Source organism: Botryllus schlosseri, chromosome 6 (genome assembly GCF_051294905.1).
Source record: "Botryllus schlosseri isolate E-star chromosome 6, Bs_hap1, whole genome shotgun sequence".
Lineage (NCBI taxonomy): Eukaryota > Metazoa > Chordata > Ascidiacea > Stolidobranchia > Styelidae > Botryllus > Botryllus schlosseri.
Genome location: NC_137241.1, coordinates 29,740,731 through 29,757,631, shown reverse-complemented (window position 1 = coordinate 29,757,631; position 16,901 = coordinate 29,740,731). Strand labels below are relative to the sequence as shown.

Here is a 16,901-nt window from a genome sequence, read left to right as displayed (position 1 = left end):
CGTTGTAATATACCATCGAATCTCTAAACCCCTCTATTCTGTTGGATACTTGGAGGATAGCGGCCATCCTCTTCAGACAAGCCGATAACAATGACCTACAATATATTAACAAATTGGTTTTATTTTTTCTTGGAACCGAGAGCCAGGACATGTTTTATGAAGCAGCTCAATCGATGCATTCCACTTCCTATATACCTCCATTTCCACAGATATTTCCTACCTAATTTGTCTGCGAAGTTGTAGAGTCGCAATCATGGATAGCAGCGACAGCAAGCAGACTTGAAGCGCTAGGTCATTCTAGTCTAATCAGAGTCAGTAATCTAATTATAGTCTGATCAATGAACTGTTTCTGGGCTCTGGTTTTCATGAAAATGCCACAAGAGAACTGTATATTGATAAATGAGCCAAGCTCGATGTACAGGCATTTGCTATTCTCATGCTATGAGAACGAACATTGATTTAATAGGAACTGAGATTAATTTTCGGATTTCAATTCTTTTTTTATTTCGGATTTTAATTCAACTTCCCAGTTTATTTTCGAATTCAGCAGTTCTAATTCTAGTCTAACTTGGAAAAGGGACACACTTTATAAATGTTCAACTCTGAGATCAAGATGCCCTCAAGTGCGATCATGGAGGACGATGACAAGCCTGTCAAGCTCCGTCGACATATCGGTACTTTTCACGGAATGTGTACCGTGGTAAGCTTGATGGTAGGCTCCGGAATATTCGCGGTACCCTCAGGAGTATTGAGGTATTGCAAAGGTGACGTGATCATGAGCTTCATAGTGTGGGGCGTGGGCGGCGTGATAGCCATGATTAGCGCTCTGTGCGTGGCAGAGCTAGGTTCCACGATACGAGAGTCAGGGGCGTGGGTATCCTTTCTGTTTCATACAGTCGGAAGACTTCCTTCATTTCTGTACGCGTGGTTGGCGCTTACCATGGCTAATCCAGAAGGCCTGGCGGCTCAAATCGCGGTTCTTGGGGAGTATATGACTAAAGTTATCATGCGGGACGACTGCGAGTTTCCGAATCGGATCGCTGCGCAAAAATGTTTTGGGATCAGCGTGTTCTTGATCGTGGTGGCTATCAATATAACCAACATCAAGCTGGCTGTTAAGATACAGGTAAGAATTACTTTTATAGCAATTGTTAGTTAAATAGGGTTACCATGTTTTGAGTCCCGAGAAAGTGGACACCTTTTACAAGCGATATTAACAGGCAGTGTAGCGGGAGATTTTTACGGAAAACGGTGATCGGTCATGGGTTAATTTACGTAGCGTCGATCTGTTTTAGTCAGCCTTCGCGTCAATTGTTTAGGAAGCCAGCAAGTTATGACGTGTCTTTTCTGCTGATATTAACATTTTTAGTTCTCTCAATGTCATCGCCTGACACTCACGGCAATAAAAGAGGACGATTTGCGAAAAAAATAGGACATTTGCGCGTCCTCGGAGGACAATTCGGCTTTCTTGATAAAAGAGGACAAATCCCCTTGAAAGAGGACGTGTAATATCCATATTCTTAAATAACCACTGGATTATGACGACGTTCTATGGTTGTGACCATAAAATTTCATGAAATTTCCGATGAAAGAAACGAGAATACGTGGATTCAGGTGAGGCAAGTGAGGCAGTACCTCACCTGTCACCAATTGATAAGTAAAAGAATGTGAAAACCTTCAATGGTTATTGTTATTCTTCTAACGGAGTTCAATTGTTCATGAATCACTAATTTCTAACATGTTCAGGTTCACACCCAAACTTACGCAATTTGCACATATTCATTGTTAAGAAATATAGTGCTAAAGGAGAGGTGAGGTACAGGGAGGCACAGACGAGCCAAGATAAACCTCACCAATTCATCATAAACAGCTCAAAATTTATACTAACTACTAATAGAATGCTGTTATCGCAATGATTCCGAACATCCAAAGATTAATAACGTCAGAGCACAGAACCCCACAAAATCGCCAATGAATGCGAAATTTTGCTTTGTTACGTACGACATGAACCTCCTAACCATGTGAAATATACTCGAAACTAACATGGGAAAACAGGGTAATTCATAAGCATGTAAGATTCATCCAACTTATTTCATCGATTCAAAATACAACAATATTGCGACAAAACCAAACGATAGTAAGGAGACGGGCACATATGAAGTATATTTCAATGACGTTTCCACATTAACATAGGTTCAAAGTTAGTTTATCGTTTAAACATCCGAATGGGGCAATGGCAGCGAAGTTTCAGAGTCACAGTGTGTGTTATAATAAACGGCTTTCTGAGACCGGATTGCGAAATGGTGGCGAACCTCTATCGTCGACAAGTAGATCTAGTTCCGCGAATGTCGTTCGCATTCGGATTATTTCGATTCCACAAAGGCGAAATGTTCTTGGAATTCGGTTGACTTTGAGGCATTATGAGTCTCTGCTAAATCTATCTATACGGAAGGCATAGTGCAGTGGTTCTCCAACATATAAGCCTCTTGCGGCACCGTTACAAGAAAGGTTGCTTTAAAAATATTTTCAAGTGTTATTGCGATGGAAGTAATTATTTATACTAACATATACGAAAGAAACAATGAATATATTGTTGACAAATATAACCTACCCGCATTCCGTCGTCAATTGAGCAGTCTCTCTCGTTTAGTGCTTAGAAATTCAGTCAAAACAGAAAAGTCTTGTTATTCATAGCAATGTAAGATGTAAATGTCAACAATATAATTTTGATTGCATGTTCACCGAGCAATGAATAAGATTTGCAAGTAGAAAAAGAGGCTTTTTCGCATAACAGTGGCTTATTTATTAGTTCTTTTCCGGAATATTCGCCCCACACGGATTGGGAATCACTGGCGCAGTATGTCCCATGGGGGTGTCTGATTTCATAGAATAGCCTACTCCACGTCGTCTTGGCACCTTCCTATCGTTTCATTGAATCGCAGTCGGGGGATGTTTTTATGCTATCCCTACTCACCAAATTCATTACTCGTTCTAAATAATAAATGAATATGATATTCAGGTCTTCACTGCATTTGCAAAGACAGCAGCCCTAGTCACGATTATCGTAATAGGAGCCATCCGGTTGGTGACCGACGACACACTGGCCAAAGAAAATCTATCGTTGGCCTCATGGAACCAAACGTCGGCGACGTGAGCTGATATTTCTTCATCCCTACTTCGAACCCCACATGCGCCACTTTCCTGCTACTGAAATATAGCTTCCGCCCTTTTGTAGACACGTTGGAATATCAGGATTTAGTCTCGCAATCTACCAAAGCCTCTGGGCCTACAACGGATATGAAGCCGTGACGTACGTGACAGAGGAGCTTAAAAACCCAAAGCGATCGATTCCTATCATCATCTACTGCACTGTGCCGTTTGTCACGGTTTTGTATCTCTGCGTCAATGTCGCGTTCTTGACAGGTAGGTGGCGTTTTAATACATGCGTACAAGTACAACTGTAAAACACGTGACTGCACGGCCAGGCGAGCGTTGCTAGCTCAGAGTCATCACTACTACCAGTTTCGTAGCCAGGGGTGGATTTTTGTGGTCGAAACCTCTATCATTTCAAACTCGAACCCCTGCCAACTCCGAAAATCCTACTCGATTCCAATAAAATAATAATTACTGAGTTTGCTTTAGAATTGAACCTATTGTAGTTATAATTCTGTTTCAGTTTTAGTTGTGGATTTTTAAAGGATGTTGGTTCTAGTTTGCGAGTTTTGAAAAGTGGATACCAGAATAGCAGATACGGTATTGTTATACTTGACGAGCCGTTCGCAAATTTACTAAAATTGATCACGAACGAAAGCTACTGTCGCAGTAATTCCTAAAATAGACTGTTAATTATAATCTGGCTTTCAGAACAATGCCGATTGTCTACTTTTGAGGACAATAAGGGGCAGTTGCAGTGACTTTACCAGATTATAATCAACTCTAGTCGAATAGTGAGAGATGAATATTTTCGAATACTGAAAAAATACACTCTTTGCCTAATAAGAGGCAATTTATCAACGAGAATTAGAGTTTGACTCTATTTTCCTATGCGGAAGACTGCATGTAAACTTCGATTGGTCGCATACGAAACCCACATGCCTAGTTCTAGTATAAAGCTACGCACACTATTGGAAGTGAAATATCTGTGAAGTCGTGATCTAATCCACAGCATTGTCACAAAGTGCAACGAAAAAGGTATGGTAAAAAATACCAAATCATCTGGCATTGTATTCTGAGTGGTCGCATAAAAGACAGACTACATATATTTGGACATTCCAGGTAATTAATACTAGAAACCTTATACTTGATTCTCAGAGAAAAATGAAAGCATTTCAACCAAGTTACGAATGATGTTTTTCAGTTTTGACTCCAGAGGAAACGCTGTCATCGCGAGCGGTCGCGGTAAGCTTCGGACAGCATGTCCATCCAAGCGTGACATATCTCATGATGACCTCAGTCTGCTTGACTTTGATTGGGTCGATGAACACGGCCCTCCTGGTATCTACTAGAATGCCATTCGTGTCTGGGAGATTTGGACACATGCCGGAGGTACGTCCAGATAGTCTATATCAGTGGTTCTCAACCTTTTTTTGGACACGCCCCCCTTTTTGATAGTGAAAAATTTCGTGTCCCCCTTATCGTCATATCACAAAATCCAACTGGGATGCTAGCAACCTCAACAGATTGATTGGTGGTATGGTCGGTTATGAATGTTGATGAGAGAATAAAAAAATATGAAATTGGGTCTATATAGAGAGAAACACGCGTGTATCGGAGGTAAATTGCGTGGAGCGCAAAAATTCTTTTCAGGTGATCGCTTCTTCGCGCCCCCTTTCAGATGTTTCACGCCCCCTAAGGGGGGCGCACCCCCCAGGTTGAGAACCCCTGGTCTATATCGTCCCGGTGGAATCAAAGTATAGCTTATGTTCAAATTTCAAATTTATAGAAAATCAAGATTTTGTGACGTTTTCATATTTTTCTGCCATATCTTGGGCATGTTCACGTATATCACATTGTTTTAAAGTTAATCATGGTCAAGATATGAAAACTTAACACGTAGTTAATTTACTCAAAATGTGGAAAATGGACATAGCTTCTTTGATTCTACAGCGACGATGTGGCTGTGCTATCTTCGTAGTCGCAACTTCTTGTACCCTTCCGATGGCGTCGCTAGCTTTTCCATAAATGATTTGAAACCTTTTGCTATCAATTCGTAGCCTATACTGTTTAACTTCACACTGTACTATTTTAACCTAGACGTGTGCCTCACACGGTAGGCCTAACGCAGTGCTTGTTGAATCGTTTGGTATCGAAAACTATACAATACTAACTAACCTGAAGGTACAACTAATTTCATATGCGATCGCTGTCCATTTCTGCAGTGAAGCGCAGTTGCAATTCATTTATTGCGCAAAAGTACAGTATTTTATTGCGTCGCCTACCTTGATTGAATTTGAACTGATTGTCCGCTTAATTCGGTCAAGAGTGAGCGGAATCGAATTTATTTGAATGAATTTCAGAAATTCTGAACTCATCAACTTTGGTCGTCTCGTAACTTTGCAGTTTCTCTCCATGGCTCACGTGAAGTACGTGTCACCGTCGCCCGCTATCCTCCTCGTGGCCGGTCTTGCCCTGTTGATGGTCTCTGCCAATTCCTTCGAAATTTTGGTCACGGCAAGGCAATTCATCCAGCGATCATTTCAAGTATTCACATATGGCGGAATCCTGTATCTGAGAAGAACCAAGCCAAACTTGCCCAGACCTTTCATGGTATAGGTACTTTAGTTGAGAATGTTTGTGGAACCTCTGTTTAAACTCATGCTTAAGTACAAAGCTATACATACACACGTTAGTGGAAATAACATTTCTATGAAGTCGTGACAACCCAGTGTTGGGATGACTCGAGTCATGACTTGACTCGAGTCATCTTTTTCTTGTGACTTGACTTGACTAGATGGTCACTTAGCAAAAATGACTTGACTTGACTCGGCGCTTCAGTAATGTGGATTGACTCGTGACTCGGAGCAAAATCTACGAGTGAATTTCAAGTCATCAAGTAAACGGTGTCGATTAAACCAATCTATCTTGTGTGTGTTCGGATTGTTCGCGATACGCCGCTGTGTTACATGTGAGAGCAACCATGCATTCATTCACTGATTGTATGTTTCACCGATCCTCCATTGTTACACCACCAACAAATTGATGGCAAACGAAATGATCACAGTTTACGTTGTCGCAGTAGTAGTAGATTAATTTAATAGCAACGTATCCCTGTTTCTTCGGCGGCTCAGTGCTTGCATTGCGCAGTGTTCACCTACCAACTCTTTTGTATGATTTAAATCAAACGAATAACGTTCCTAACCTAGAAAATCCCTACAGTAATTTGAAAGTCTTCGGCGTACCCCGGATTTTCACCTATAACAGGCCTATAATACAAAATCGAAAAACTACTACATTATAAATCTTATACGTTATTACTGGTGCTCAAAATGAACTGTGCATCAACAACTGTTTTAAAAGAACAAAACCATGTAAACATGATGTCACATAAAACCCAAGTCCGGAATATCAATTTTATCCCATATTTCTGCGCGACGAGTGTACTATAGGCTGAACCTTCATTTTACTCTGTTTGAAGTGTTGTCGAGCCCAGCGCTATCGCCCGCTGTTGCTGAATTTGTTCTATCAAGTGGTAGATACACCTGAGAGCCGTTTCATGCGGAGTGCCTTTTTCCTGGGTTTTCAGAACTTTTTTGCGTCCGTGGCACACAAGACCTTAACAGGGGATAAGTGCTATACTGCAAACTTTTAATATTAATAATAATAATAACATAAAACCAAAAATTATGAATAGTGACTGCAAACCAGTGTGACTTTTTCTGTATGAGTCTGGTGCGTGCCTTGACCTCCTGCGAACCCCTGACACTATGGCTCAGCGAAACCATGCAGTCCGCGTGAACCGCGTGAATCGCGTTTAAGAATCCACTGACCTAGAAGGATCAAACCATAATTGATAGATGGTTTGTCTGTAGTCGCCAATATATCTTAACATGCTATTACTTTCCATCTATTTCCAGGTGTTCACTCCATTAGTGATTTTAACAACACTGATAACTCTGTTCCTGGCGATTGTACCGTTGGCGTTCCAGCCGCAACCCCTCTACATTCTGAGCGTGGCCTTCCTGGCTGTGTTCTCGGCCATGTATTTTCTCATCTGGAAAGGATGGCTGCATATGACTGGCATCGGAAAAGTCGGCCTGATTTTGCAGAAATTATTGCTCGTCGTGCCGACGTCCAAAGAAGAAATGATGAACTTCACTTGAGAACAACGTTTGCTTTTGTCGCGTAAGATCCAAGAGCACCGAAGCGAGACGACCCAGTGCTCGTCATTTCATGCTAATGATCACTGATCACATTGATCATGATGCGCCACGATACAAAATATTCATTGATATCCACGTCATAGTTGGACAACTAGAAAAATTCAGCTTTCCAAGCTAGAATCGTATTACATAATGATAGCTACACATTTTTTGCGTTCAGATATGATAGCTATACACAAACAGATTTACAGAAAAATAGGCCTAATCAACTTCACTTCAAATCAAATCAGAGCTTATCCACATAAACGCGAGAATAAGAAATGTCTGTGCGTTAAACTCGGCTCGTTACGCACTGTACAATTCTGCTGTAGCATCGTCAGAAAAACCGGAATTTAGATTTGAATAAAACTGAGAGCATATAGCAACATTTACCAAATTAGATTAGAATCACATTACCGGCATTTCGCTCTAATGAGTTGAAATAGACAACTAGAATTGTCCAAGTGTGATCCAATTCCCATCAAAACTCTTCTCAATCAATCGATCAGTTTAATCAGTTAATATTTTTATCATTTCTGAACACTGCAACAGTAGAGGGACTTGGCGGCATTCCTGTAGTAACAAAGTAGCTGACCGATATATATTATGTTAGCTTTCCTGGCTACATAACCTGGAGTCCTGTACTGAGGTTTGCGAGTTCTTCAATCCACAGATGTTTACTCAAACACGAAGTATATTCAGAGAGAATACGACGTTGTTTGGGTATAGCGGTTGTAAAAGAGTCTCCGAGTATTTCTCAGTTCTCGCGTTAAATAGTCGAGAAACGATAGAATGACGTCATGACATGCATTGCGTATAAACGATAGCTGACAATAATATGGCAAGTGTTGTACGTTGTTGAGATATATATCGGGATAATTATCCTAAAGTCCAATTCAAGGTGACACAGTCAACTGCAACACCACAAAACTGCGATTCAATGAAAAGATAGGAAAGTGTCGAAACGACTTGGAGTAGTCTTTGAGATCAGACACCCACCTTGGCCTAGGCCAGTGGTTCACAACCTTTCTGTCTTCGCGGACCCCTTTTGCACCGCCACGGACCCCGCGGACCCCCAAGTTTTTGTACAAATTTATATCAATTATTGGACAACCGTCATCTGTCCTGTACAAACATTAACTGTAGGGTAATGATGAACAGAGGTGGTCAGTAACGAAGTACTTCTACTTTATCGGAGTACTCAAGTAGTTTTCCTCTACTTCTGTTACTTACTCAAGTAGATCTGATTTTCGCTACTTCTACATCTACTTCATAATATTTTGTGATCTACTTACTTACTTGTCGCTATTTTCAGTTTGTCAAGTAGAAGTAGTTTAGTCCTCCAATCCGGAAGATAGCCTGAGGAATTTCGGGACTGTTTTCACGGAGTATCGACATTAAATTTTCATAAAAGTTTAGTTAAGCCCAGAATTTTCGTCGCACTTCGCGCGCAGTGAATGCGGAGTATGCAGTATGATTTCACGAAAGTATCGGTGAATATAATTTAGGTAGCGGGTTTGTGTGATTCCGTTCACACCACATTGTCGCCCTTCGCCCATATGACATATTTCATCACAGTATATATGGCTCATCACAACGTTTGAAACTGATGTTTCACTAGCTAGCATTTACTTATCATATCGTAATCTAGTTGTCCATGGCGTGTCCTAATCTGGGAAAGTGGACTCTGACTTTTTTTTTAGTTTTAGAGCTGTTTTAGCATACAAACCTTCGAAACTTTCTGGACTAAAGACATTAAATACATGTTCCGCTTTTAGATTTAGACTTTCAATTCGCAGTATCATATACTTTGAGTTCTAATTATTATCAGTTCTTTTGTCTGGATAACATACATGTTGAAGTAAAGCAAGTGTAGTAATGCCTTCAATTTCCAGAAATAAAGCTACACAATGTATAATTTTTACGGTCCACCATATTTTTTATTAACGTTTACTAATCGCACAAAGTGTTTACACCGTATCCAATATAACATCTCCGTATTGCTCTTCGACTAAACTACAGGCTTTATAATATGGGGGAGTGCGCCATACCATGATATTTTCTAAAACGTGCTGTTCGAGTAAACAGAGGATTAGTATCACATTTCCATATCAATACTATCATTTTCATACCATGATGCGGACGAATCCATATGCTGTCGAAAATTGGATACCTCCTCGTATGCATCAATATGAATCAAGCTCTGCACATTTCGCATAGCTCAATTCGCGCCTTTTGACAATCCATGTGAACGAATTACGATCGTTTTCACTATTACATAACTTACTTGAGTAGATTTAAAGTCGGTCAATACTATTTCTACTTCAAGTAGTTTTAGGTTGTTTATGAAAGAAGTTCTTCTACTCGTACTTGAGTAGATATTTTCGACGCTACTTCTACTTCTACTTGAGTAGCTTTCTTGACTACTTTGACCACCTCTGGTGATAAACAGCAATAAAATGACTATTCTTGAAATTAACATCATACTATTTATGTAGAAATTTGGAAAACTTGTATTATTTTAAAGCGAATTCTGTAACACAACTACACATTTTAAATGAACACAACGTCCAGCCTAACGTCTAGCAGCTCATCTTAATGTTATTCCGGAATAGCGGCTGTCTATATCACAGGGGAAAATGAATTTTTGCAATCAAATTTCTCAGAAAACTTGACAAAACACTTCGAACAGGGATATATAGAACCATATATCCCTGATTTCGAAACAGCAATATGTTTAGGCTATTGGCAATTGGGCATTTAAAATAAGAGTTGACACGGTAAAATATTTCTTCTCATGTGGCCATTCTGATTATGTAGGTCCAGTTTCAGCTGTTATGGAACGAAACCGCCTCGTGATTTCTCTAATTTAAAAATATACAAATTAGGTTTACCAACCATTTCGGGAATTTGGAGGCTTCACGGACACCCTGAAAATGCTTCACGGACCCCGGTTTCGAACCACTGGCCTGGGCAAAGTAAAGAAGAGGTGTGAACAATGTTCCCTCTAAGCTGCGCAAGTGCGCAAATGCGCAGTGCTGAAACAGTCTCTGCGCACAGAAAATCTAAGCTGCGCACAAAAAATCCGAGGTGATGACTTTTTTAGTCGTTGCGCAATGTTCTCCAAGGGACCGCACAAGCGCGCAGACTCGTGAAAAATTAGAGGGAACATTGCCAAGGGCAATTAGTACTATCGCTGAAGTCTGAAACCGAGATACAGGTGCGGCCCATAAATGTAAATATTACGCTCCGTGAAGAAATGACAATTTGCAATGACGTGCGCCTCACGAATAAGATTTGTCTTCTAGTATGGTCTCGTACGCGCGAGCGATACTGATATCATTTCAATAGCGCAGTCTTTTCTGGGAATAGCGAAATAACATGGATAAACGAAGATTCGTTTGAACGGGAATCTTCTGTCGATATAGTCATACGCTGATATTGTTCTTGCTTCAGTCAGATTTGATATTCGTATCATTATATCTGACTGTATGTCTTGATAGTAATGAGTGCATTGTCGGTATTAAGACGTCACATCAGTGTTTTAATGCGGTAGGCCTATATCGATCGCATGTATTGATTTGAAGTGCGTTCTCGTGCGTGTATACCAGTGATGAGCATCGGAGCGGAGTCGGAGTGGATTCGGAGCGGAGTTTTGCCGATTTTGTGACAGTCGGAGTGGAGTCGGAGTTTACTACAGATATTTTTTCGGAGTATTGTAACTTTTGTCTCCGATATCTTTGGATAGCTCTGACCAGAATACACTATTGATTATGATGACAAACCAAAACACAGACAGTTGACACCTTGTAAAGTTGTAATATGACGGGTAACATGCAAAAATGATTGCCAAGTGCATAAAAATCAGCCATCTGCACTGCAATTGGGGAAACTATAGTAAGCAATACTATGAGGCCAACCATATTATCACATGTACCATGTTGTACCATGTGTACCATGCACCATGCTTGCCACTGTTTCGGATACTTGACGAGATTCATCGGAGTATCTCGGAGTCTGGGATTGAGCTCTTCGGAGTCGGAGGGAGTTTTCCTCAGACACTAAAGTTGTCGGAGGGATTCGGAGTCTCGAAAAGCACTATCCGCTCATCACTGGTGTATACTGTATGTCTCTAGTAGTGATCTATGTCACCATGTACATGTATTTATTGCGACGTCACAGATGGTCGCACAAAATTACGATTCGCTCGCGGTTATAGGGGTCCGCCTTCATGTGTGTCGCTACAAGTGTTTTGGCTAGCTGCTTGCATGTGTGGCCAACGTTGAGTGAATACTCGCTAATTCTGCTTAGCACTGTTTATACCAGGCCTGGGCAAAGTGCGGCCGGCGAAGCTATTCTGTGCGGCCCGCAAATGGTTGCTTGGAATTCAAAACATAATACTTGCTTGTTGAATGGCTAAAACCATAGCCTGCGTATGAACTCAGCGAGAGATTAGTTTACTTTGAAGCCTGTTCATTAATATGCCACGATTATACGCCGCCTATACGTAACTCGCATGCATAATCCAGATTCAAAATAAAGGTAATGTGACAAAGTATAAGTACTAGTAGCAATTAAAATAACAAGAAATCACTCTTTCCATATAGTTTAGTTCAAACCATCTTTATTGCCATTGTCGCATTATGCATTATACGGCATGTGTTTCAAATTGTAACGCGTGCTACGTTTCCAAATCCCTAATTCGTAAAACAAGTCAATCAGTGCTTGCGATTACTGACTGATCAAATCATCATATCTATCACCCATAAAAGATTAATTAACAGACATGCCAAAAAAGAAAGCCGAAAACTGAAATTCAATGAAGATTTAGACTTCAAACTTTCTAGCACTAAGTATTTGTATATTGGAGTCAGGGGTAAATCCGTCCTTTTAGTGCAGTGATTCCCAACCTTTTTCCACCCACGTACCATTTTGAGGTTTTATGCAGTGCTCGCGTACCATCTATATAAGTTAAGCGCGCTTCCACCATTTATGACGTCATACTCACGTATTTGACCTATGCGAGGTGTATTAACAAATTTTATTAAACTAGGCCAGAGATTTCAAACATACGGCCCGTGGGCCGGATCCGGCCCGCCAGACGATTTTTCCGGCCCGCATAGCAATTCTGAGTACATTGAAAAAATATTATATTAATCATCACAACCACAGTAATAAACCAAAGTACAAAGTCCGCGTTGACAGTTGAATATCTTGTATTGACCACAACGCATACGCAGGGATAACGCCAGATTATGACCCAAGCAGGGGTGGCCAACCTTTTTGCCATTCACATTCCGATTACTCGTGTAGTCGTAATGAACGAGCTGGACGCCAAATACCCAAGTTAAAGTGTCTTTATCCATTTCTGGTAAACTCCGGACTAATCTATTTAATGGTAGGCTTACTATGCGCACCAAAATCGCGAGTGGTCACTGGTAATGCTAAGGAAGGAAGTGCTCACTGCTCATAGTCGTCATAAATTATGATGCATCTTCGGGTGGGCCAATTGGTATTAGTCACTCTGTAGCAAGCTTTTATTTTTTGACCTCCTATCAGGATTGTTAGTATAGTGAGGAGCACACGATTCCGAGCTGATATTTCCATGTGAGGCGCATCATTTTCCATTGATGTTCGCATCTTTATTGTGGGGCTCTAAAATCGAAAAATGTAGTCGCATTGAATCGCGCGCAGCGCGAAAAAAATTTAGGATTAATTAAAATCTTTCAAGAAATCGGGAGTCAGGTTGGCCACCCCGAGAACACTGAAATATGTCTACTTGTATCGCCGGTAATGCCATTGTATTCAACCGGACAAACATCGTATTTTCGCCAATTTCATTGCTCGCAAATTATGGTGTTGCGACTAGCTAGAACAGGGGTGGGCAAACTACGGCCCGCGGGCCGCAACACCGTTCTGTGCGGCCCGCGAGAGTCTAAAGAAACAGATTAAAAAAATATTGATAGAAAGCGTACTAAAAATCGAATTAATGCAGGGACGTGATTAAATTTTTTCTTAGTATATTTCACCATGATAATTCTAAGGCAGTGGTTCTCAAATTGGGGTGGGCGCGGAGTGAAAACATCTGAAGGGGGTCGCGAAGCTGAGCTCAACTGAATTTTTTTCGCGCTTCGCGCGATTTACATATAATTCATGGTTATTGCTCTGTATTTAGTCTGAATTTCATATTTAAAATTCTCTCATCCACAGACGTAACCTTCCATGCCATCAAACTATCGGCTATGTTTGCTAGCATCCGAGTATGTCACGTTTTGTGATATGACGATAAGTGGGGCGCGAAATCTTTCACCATCATAAGGGGGCGTGTCTTAAAAAGAACAACTGTTCTAAGTTAAATACTTACTATATTTTTCCTTATATTTAATTTCTGGCGCGACAGCCTGATCTCGAGGCCCACGAAGTTTGAAGGGTTTCAACTGCTAAACATCACAGAAATCCTAAACGACATAATTCGGATCACGACTCACGAGTGTGATTTCAGATTGGCCATTCCAGTTTTAATCATTTCAGTGATGTGCTTATAAATTAGGTAGATCGTTCTCCGTATGCGTAGAATTAGGGTATTTATATTTTATCTACACATATGGTAGAAGCGTGTTTGAAGCTACCATGGTTATGATGTTGTCAGCATTGTGTGGCCTGGAACTGAACCGAAAGCGGAATTACTAAATCTATGAACAGATCGCTCTTCACAGACTTAAATTTCAATCTTGTTCTAAGATTCGGGATAACCGACTTTCATCTCTACTATAGTTTTGACAAATTGGTTATTGAGGTCGGCCAGCCTATGAAATCTAGCCACTGTTTCTGACGTGTGTACGATATCATCTAAGCAATCTTTGGTTTGTTTTAAATAGGCATATATATTATCTTCATGTCCTCACTATATAATCAAACACCAATAATGCGTTTTGATTTATAATCTCAATTTTATATAGTGCGGCCCGCGAATGGATTCAGATGTTGAATGCGGCCCGCGAGCTCAAAAGTTTGCCCACCCCTGAGCTAGAATGAAACCCCTACGATCCGTGTATTATCTATATATGCTTGATAATAAAGTATTCCAGGGAGAAGCAATAGCACGAGGCAACATTTTGGATTCCGTTGACTGGTCCGGCCCGCGAGCGAGTTCATGACTTCGATCCGGCCCGCGATGCAATTTGAGTTTGACACCCCTGAACTAGGCATTATCACCCAGGGTTGATGGGATGTATGGAATTGTTTTTTTCACCACCAGTCACAAGAAGAACAACATAATGAAATAACAACACACATTCAAAAGTCAATTTATTTAATGCGATGGCTGCATTTGTTTATTTTCCACTAGCTTGTCGATACGTGGTATACGTTTGCTTACAGCGCAACGAAAGTAATATATGGGCGCAACAAGTCGGTTTCATTTCTTCGACTTGATAGTCATCAGGGATGAAAATCCTTGCTCGCATTCCCACGTATAAGGAAAAATTAGCAGCTGATGCGGAATAACGTGAAACGACGGCTCCAAAAAACTCAAAATCAATCCTGTACTAGTAACTCCCTTCGGTCGAAAAAAAAAACAGAATCTACTCGCGTACCACCTGCAAGACCTTCGCGTACCACTAGTGGTACGCGTACCCCAGGTTGGGAACCACTGCCTGTCGTCGAGATTAAGGATTTTAATTAATGTCGGTCTTATGACAAAAATACGGAACACTCAGTCAAGAGAGGGCGAATTTCAGAAAAATGCATGCATCGCTCCACATGAAGGTTATTAAAGTGCGGCCAAGAAAATAAGCTTTGTACTATTGCATATACATTTCCGTGCAGTGGTTCTCGAAGTTGGGGGCGTGAAAGTATCAGAAGAGGGGCGCGAAGCCGAAGTTTAGTGAAAAAATTTTTCGCGCTCCGCGCGATCTACCTCAACTTACAGTTGTATTGATCTGTGTGTTGTTCGACTTTGATATTTATTAATTCACTCATCGGCAACTATAAACTACCACGCCATCCAACTATCCGTTGGGATTGCTAGCATTCTAGCTGCACTTTATACTATTTTGTGATATCATGATAAGGGGCGCGCGAAATTTTTCACTATCATAAAGGGACGCGTGTCTAAAAAAGTGTGAGAACCACTGTTCTAGAGTCTTAATATCAGAACGTGGATAGCGGTTTAAAGAGAGTTAAAATGTATCATGTTTAACATTGTTTCGAATCAGGACAGCAAATGCACATGTTTTAATTAACCGTCAATTTCTCATTACCTGACATGAGCACAATTCACTGATCAGCATTTATTAATAATTTTATTTAGAAATAAAATTGAAATACGGCCCGTCAACGTATTTTCCACTTCTCATTTGGCCCGCGGAGGAAAATAATTGCCCACCCCTGGTTTATACTGAACTCTTCTAATGGTCGCAAAATGAATGGTTAGTTTCTCATCCCCTCACCAAGCCAAATTAACAAATAAGTGCGATTCGTTTAACATGGAGTAGTTGTGGAGCATGTGAAAACGGAAGACAAAACTACAAAATTAGGTGAGATTTTTCTTTTTCGAGTGAGAAAGGTCTGCTCTGCACAATATGTCGCGAAGCCAAAATAGCAAACGAATATTCGGATGGTAAAATATGCACACTGGACAGCATGGAGCTCACGAAATAGCATCCTGAAACAAAATCATTATACCAACGGGTACGCCCGAAGATGCTCAATTATTTTTGGGGGTCCTACCTTTTCCAACACTCCTCCCTCGATCGACTCTCCCGGTAAATCTGATTACGTGAGCAGAGAGAGCATAAAAATTGATAGCAATATACCGATATTCATTCATGAATTATAGGAAAAATTTCGCGCTTGGCGCGTTTAGACACAAACCCACTAAACGGACACCCAATGCAGATGACAAGTTGCGGCAAAAAGCGTAGAGCCCGACGGAGGTCTGGGGGCGAAGCCCCCCAGAAGTTAGGTTTACCACCCTATGAGAGGCCTGGTTGCGCACTGTTGTCCAAGGGCCTGCGCAGTGAGTTGGCGTGTTTGCGCAGACTTGTGAAAAATTAGAGGGAACATTGGGTGTGAACACTGAATGAAAAGTAAAGCAGAGAATATAAAAGGCAAGCGACAAAATGAGGTGGCATGTGGTGACAGGTCACGGTTGATCGCGTTGAGTCTTAATAAACTCCTGTTGGCTTCCCCGTCATGTTTCAAACCCCTGGTTTAGCATTAGCCTACATATCTAATAGCTAATGCATCACTATAGAATACTGTTACATAAAATGAGCTTTGCATCAACAACAGTGTTAAAAGGCTAAAACCGTTCAAACATGATTTTCACACACACAGAATAATTATTCAAATAAATTTATTGCTAACAATTCCATCATTTCAATGCACTATAAGACTGCGATACAATGAGCGATAGGAAGGATTCGAAACGACTTGGAGTAGTGTTCGAGATCAGACACCCACCTGGCCTAGGCGATGTACAAAAGGAGGTATTCACACTGAATGAAAAGTTGAAGAAGCTAATATAAAAGGACAGGCGAC

At 40.9% G+C, this 16,901-nt stretch overlaps 2 protein-coding genes across 15 annotated transcripts in view; one reads left to right on the top strand and one right to left on the bottom strand.

Moving 5' to 3' along the window:
* LOC145440621 (inositol 1,4,5-trisphosphate-gated calcium channel ITPR1-like) overlaps positions 1–16,901 on the bottom strand; it is a 214,386-nt gene that overhangs the window by 139,245 nt on the left and 58,240 nt on the right. The gene's annotated exons all lie outside the window — the stretch shown is intronic.
* LOC145440665 (b(0,+)-type amino acid transporter 1-like) lies at positions 2–9,770 on the top strand. The gene is made up of 6 exons (XM_080318378.1): positions 2–1,126; positions 3,020–3,150; positions 3,236–3,423; positions 4,358–4,545; positions 5,560–5,766; positions 7,074–9,770. Exons 1-6 carry the CDS (start codon positions 593–595, stop codon positions 7,317–7,319), a joined length of 1,494 nt encoding a protein of 497 aa, XP_080174504.1. The 5' UTR covers positions 2–592; the 3' UTR covers positions 7,320–9,770.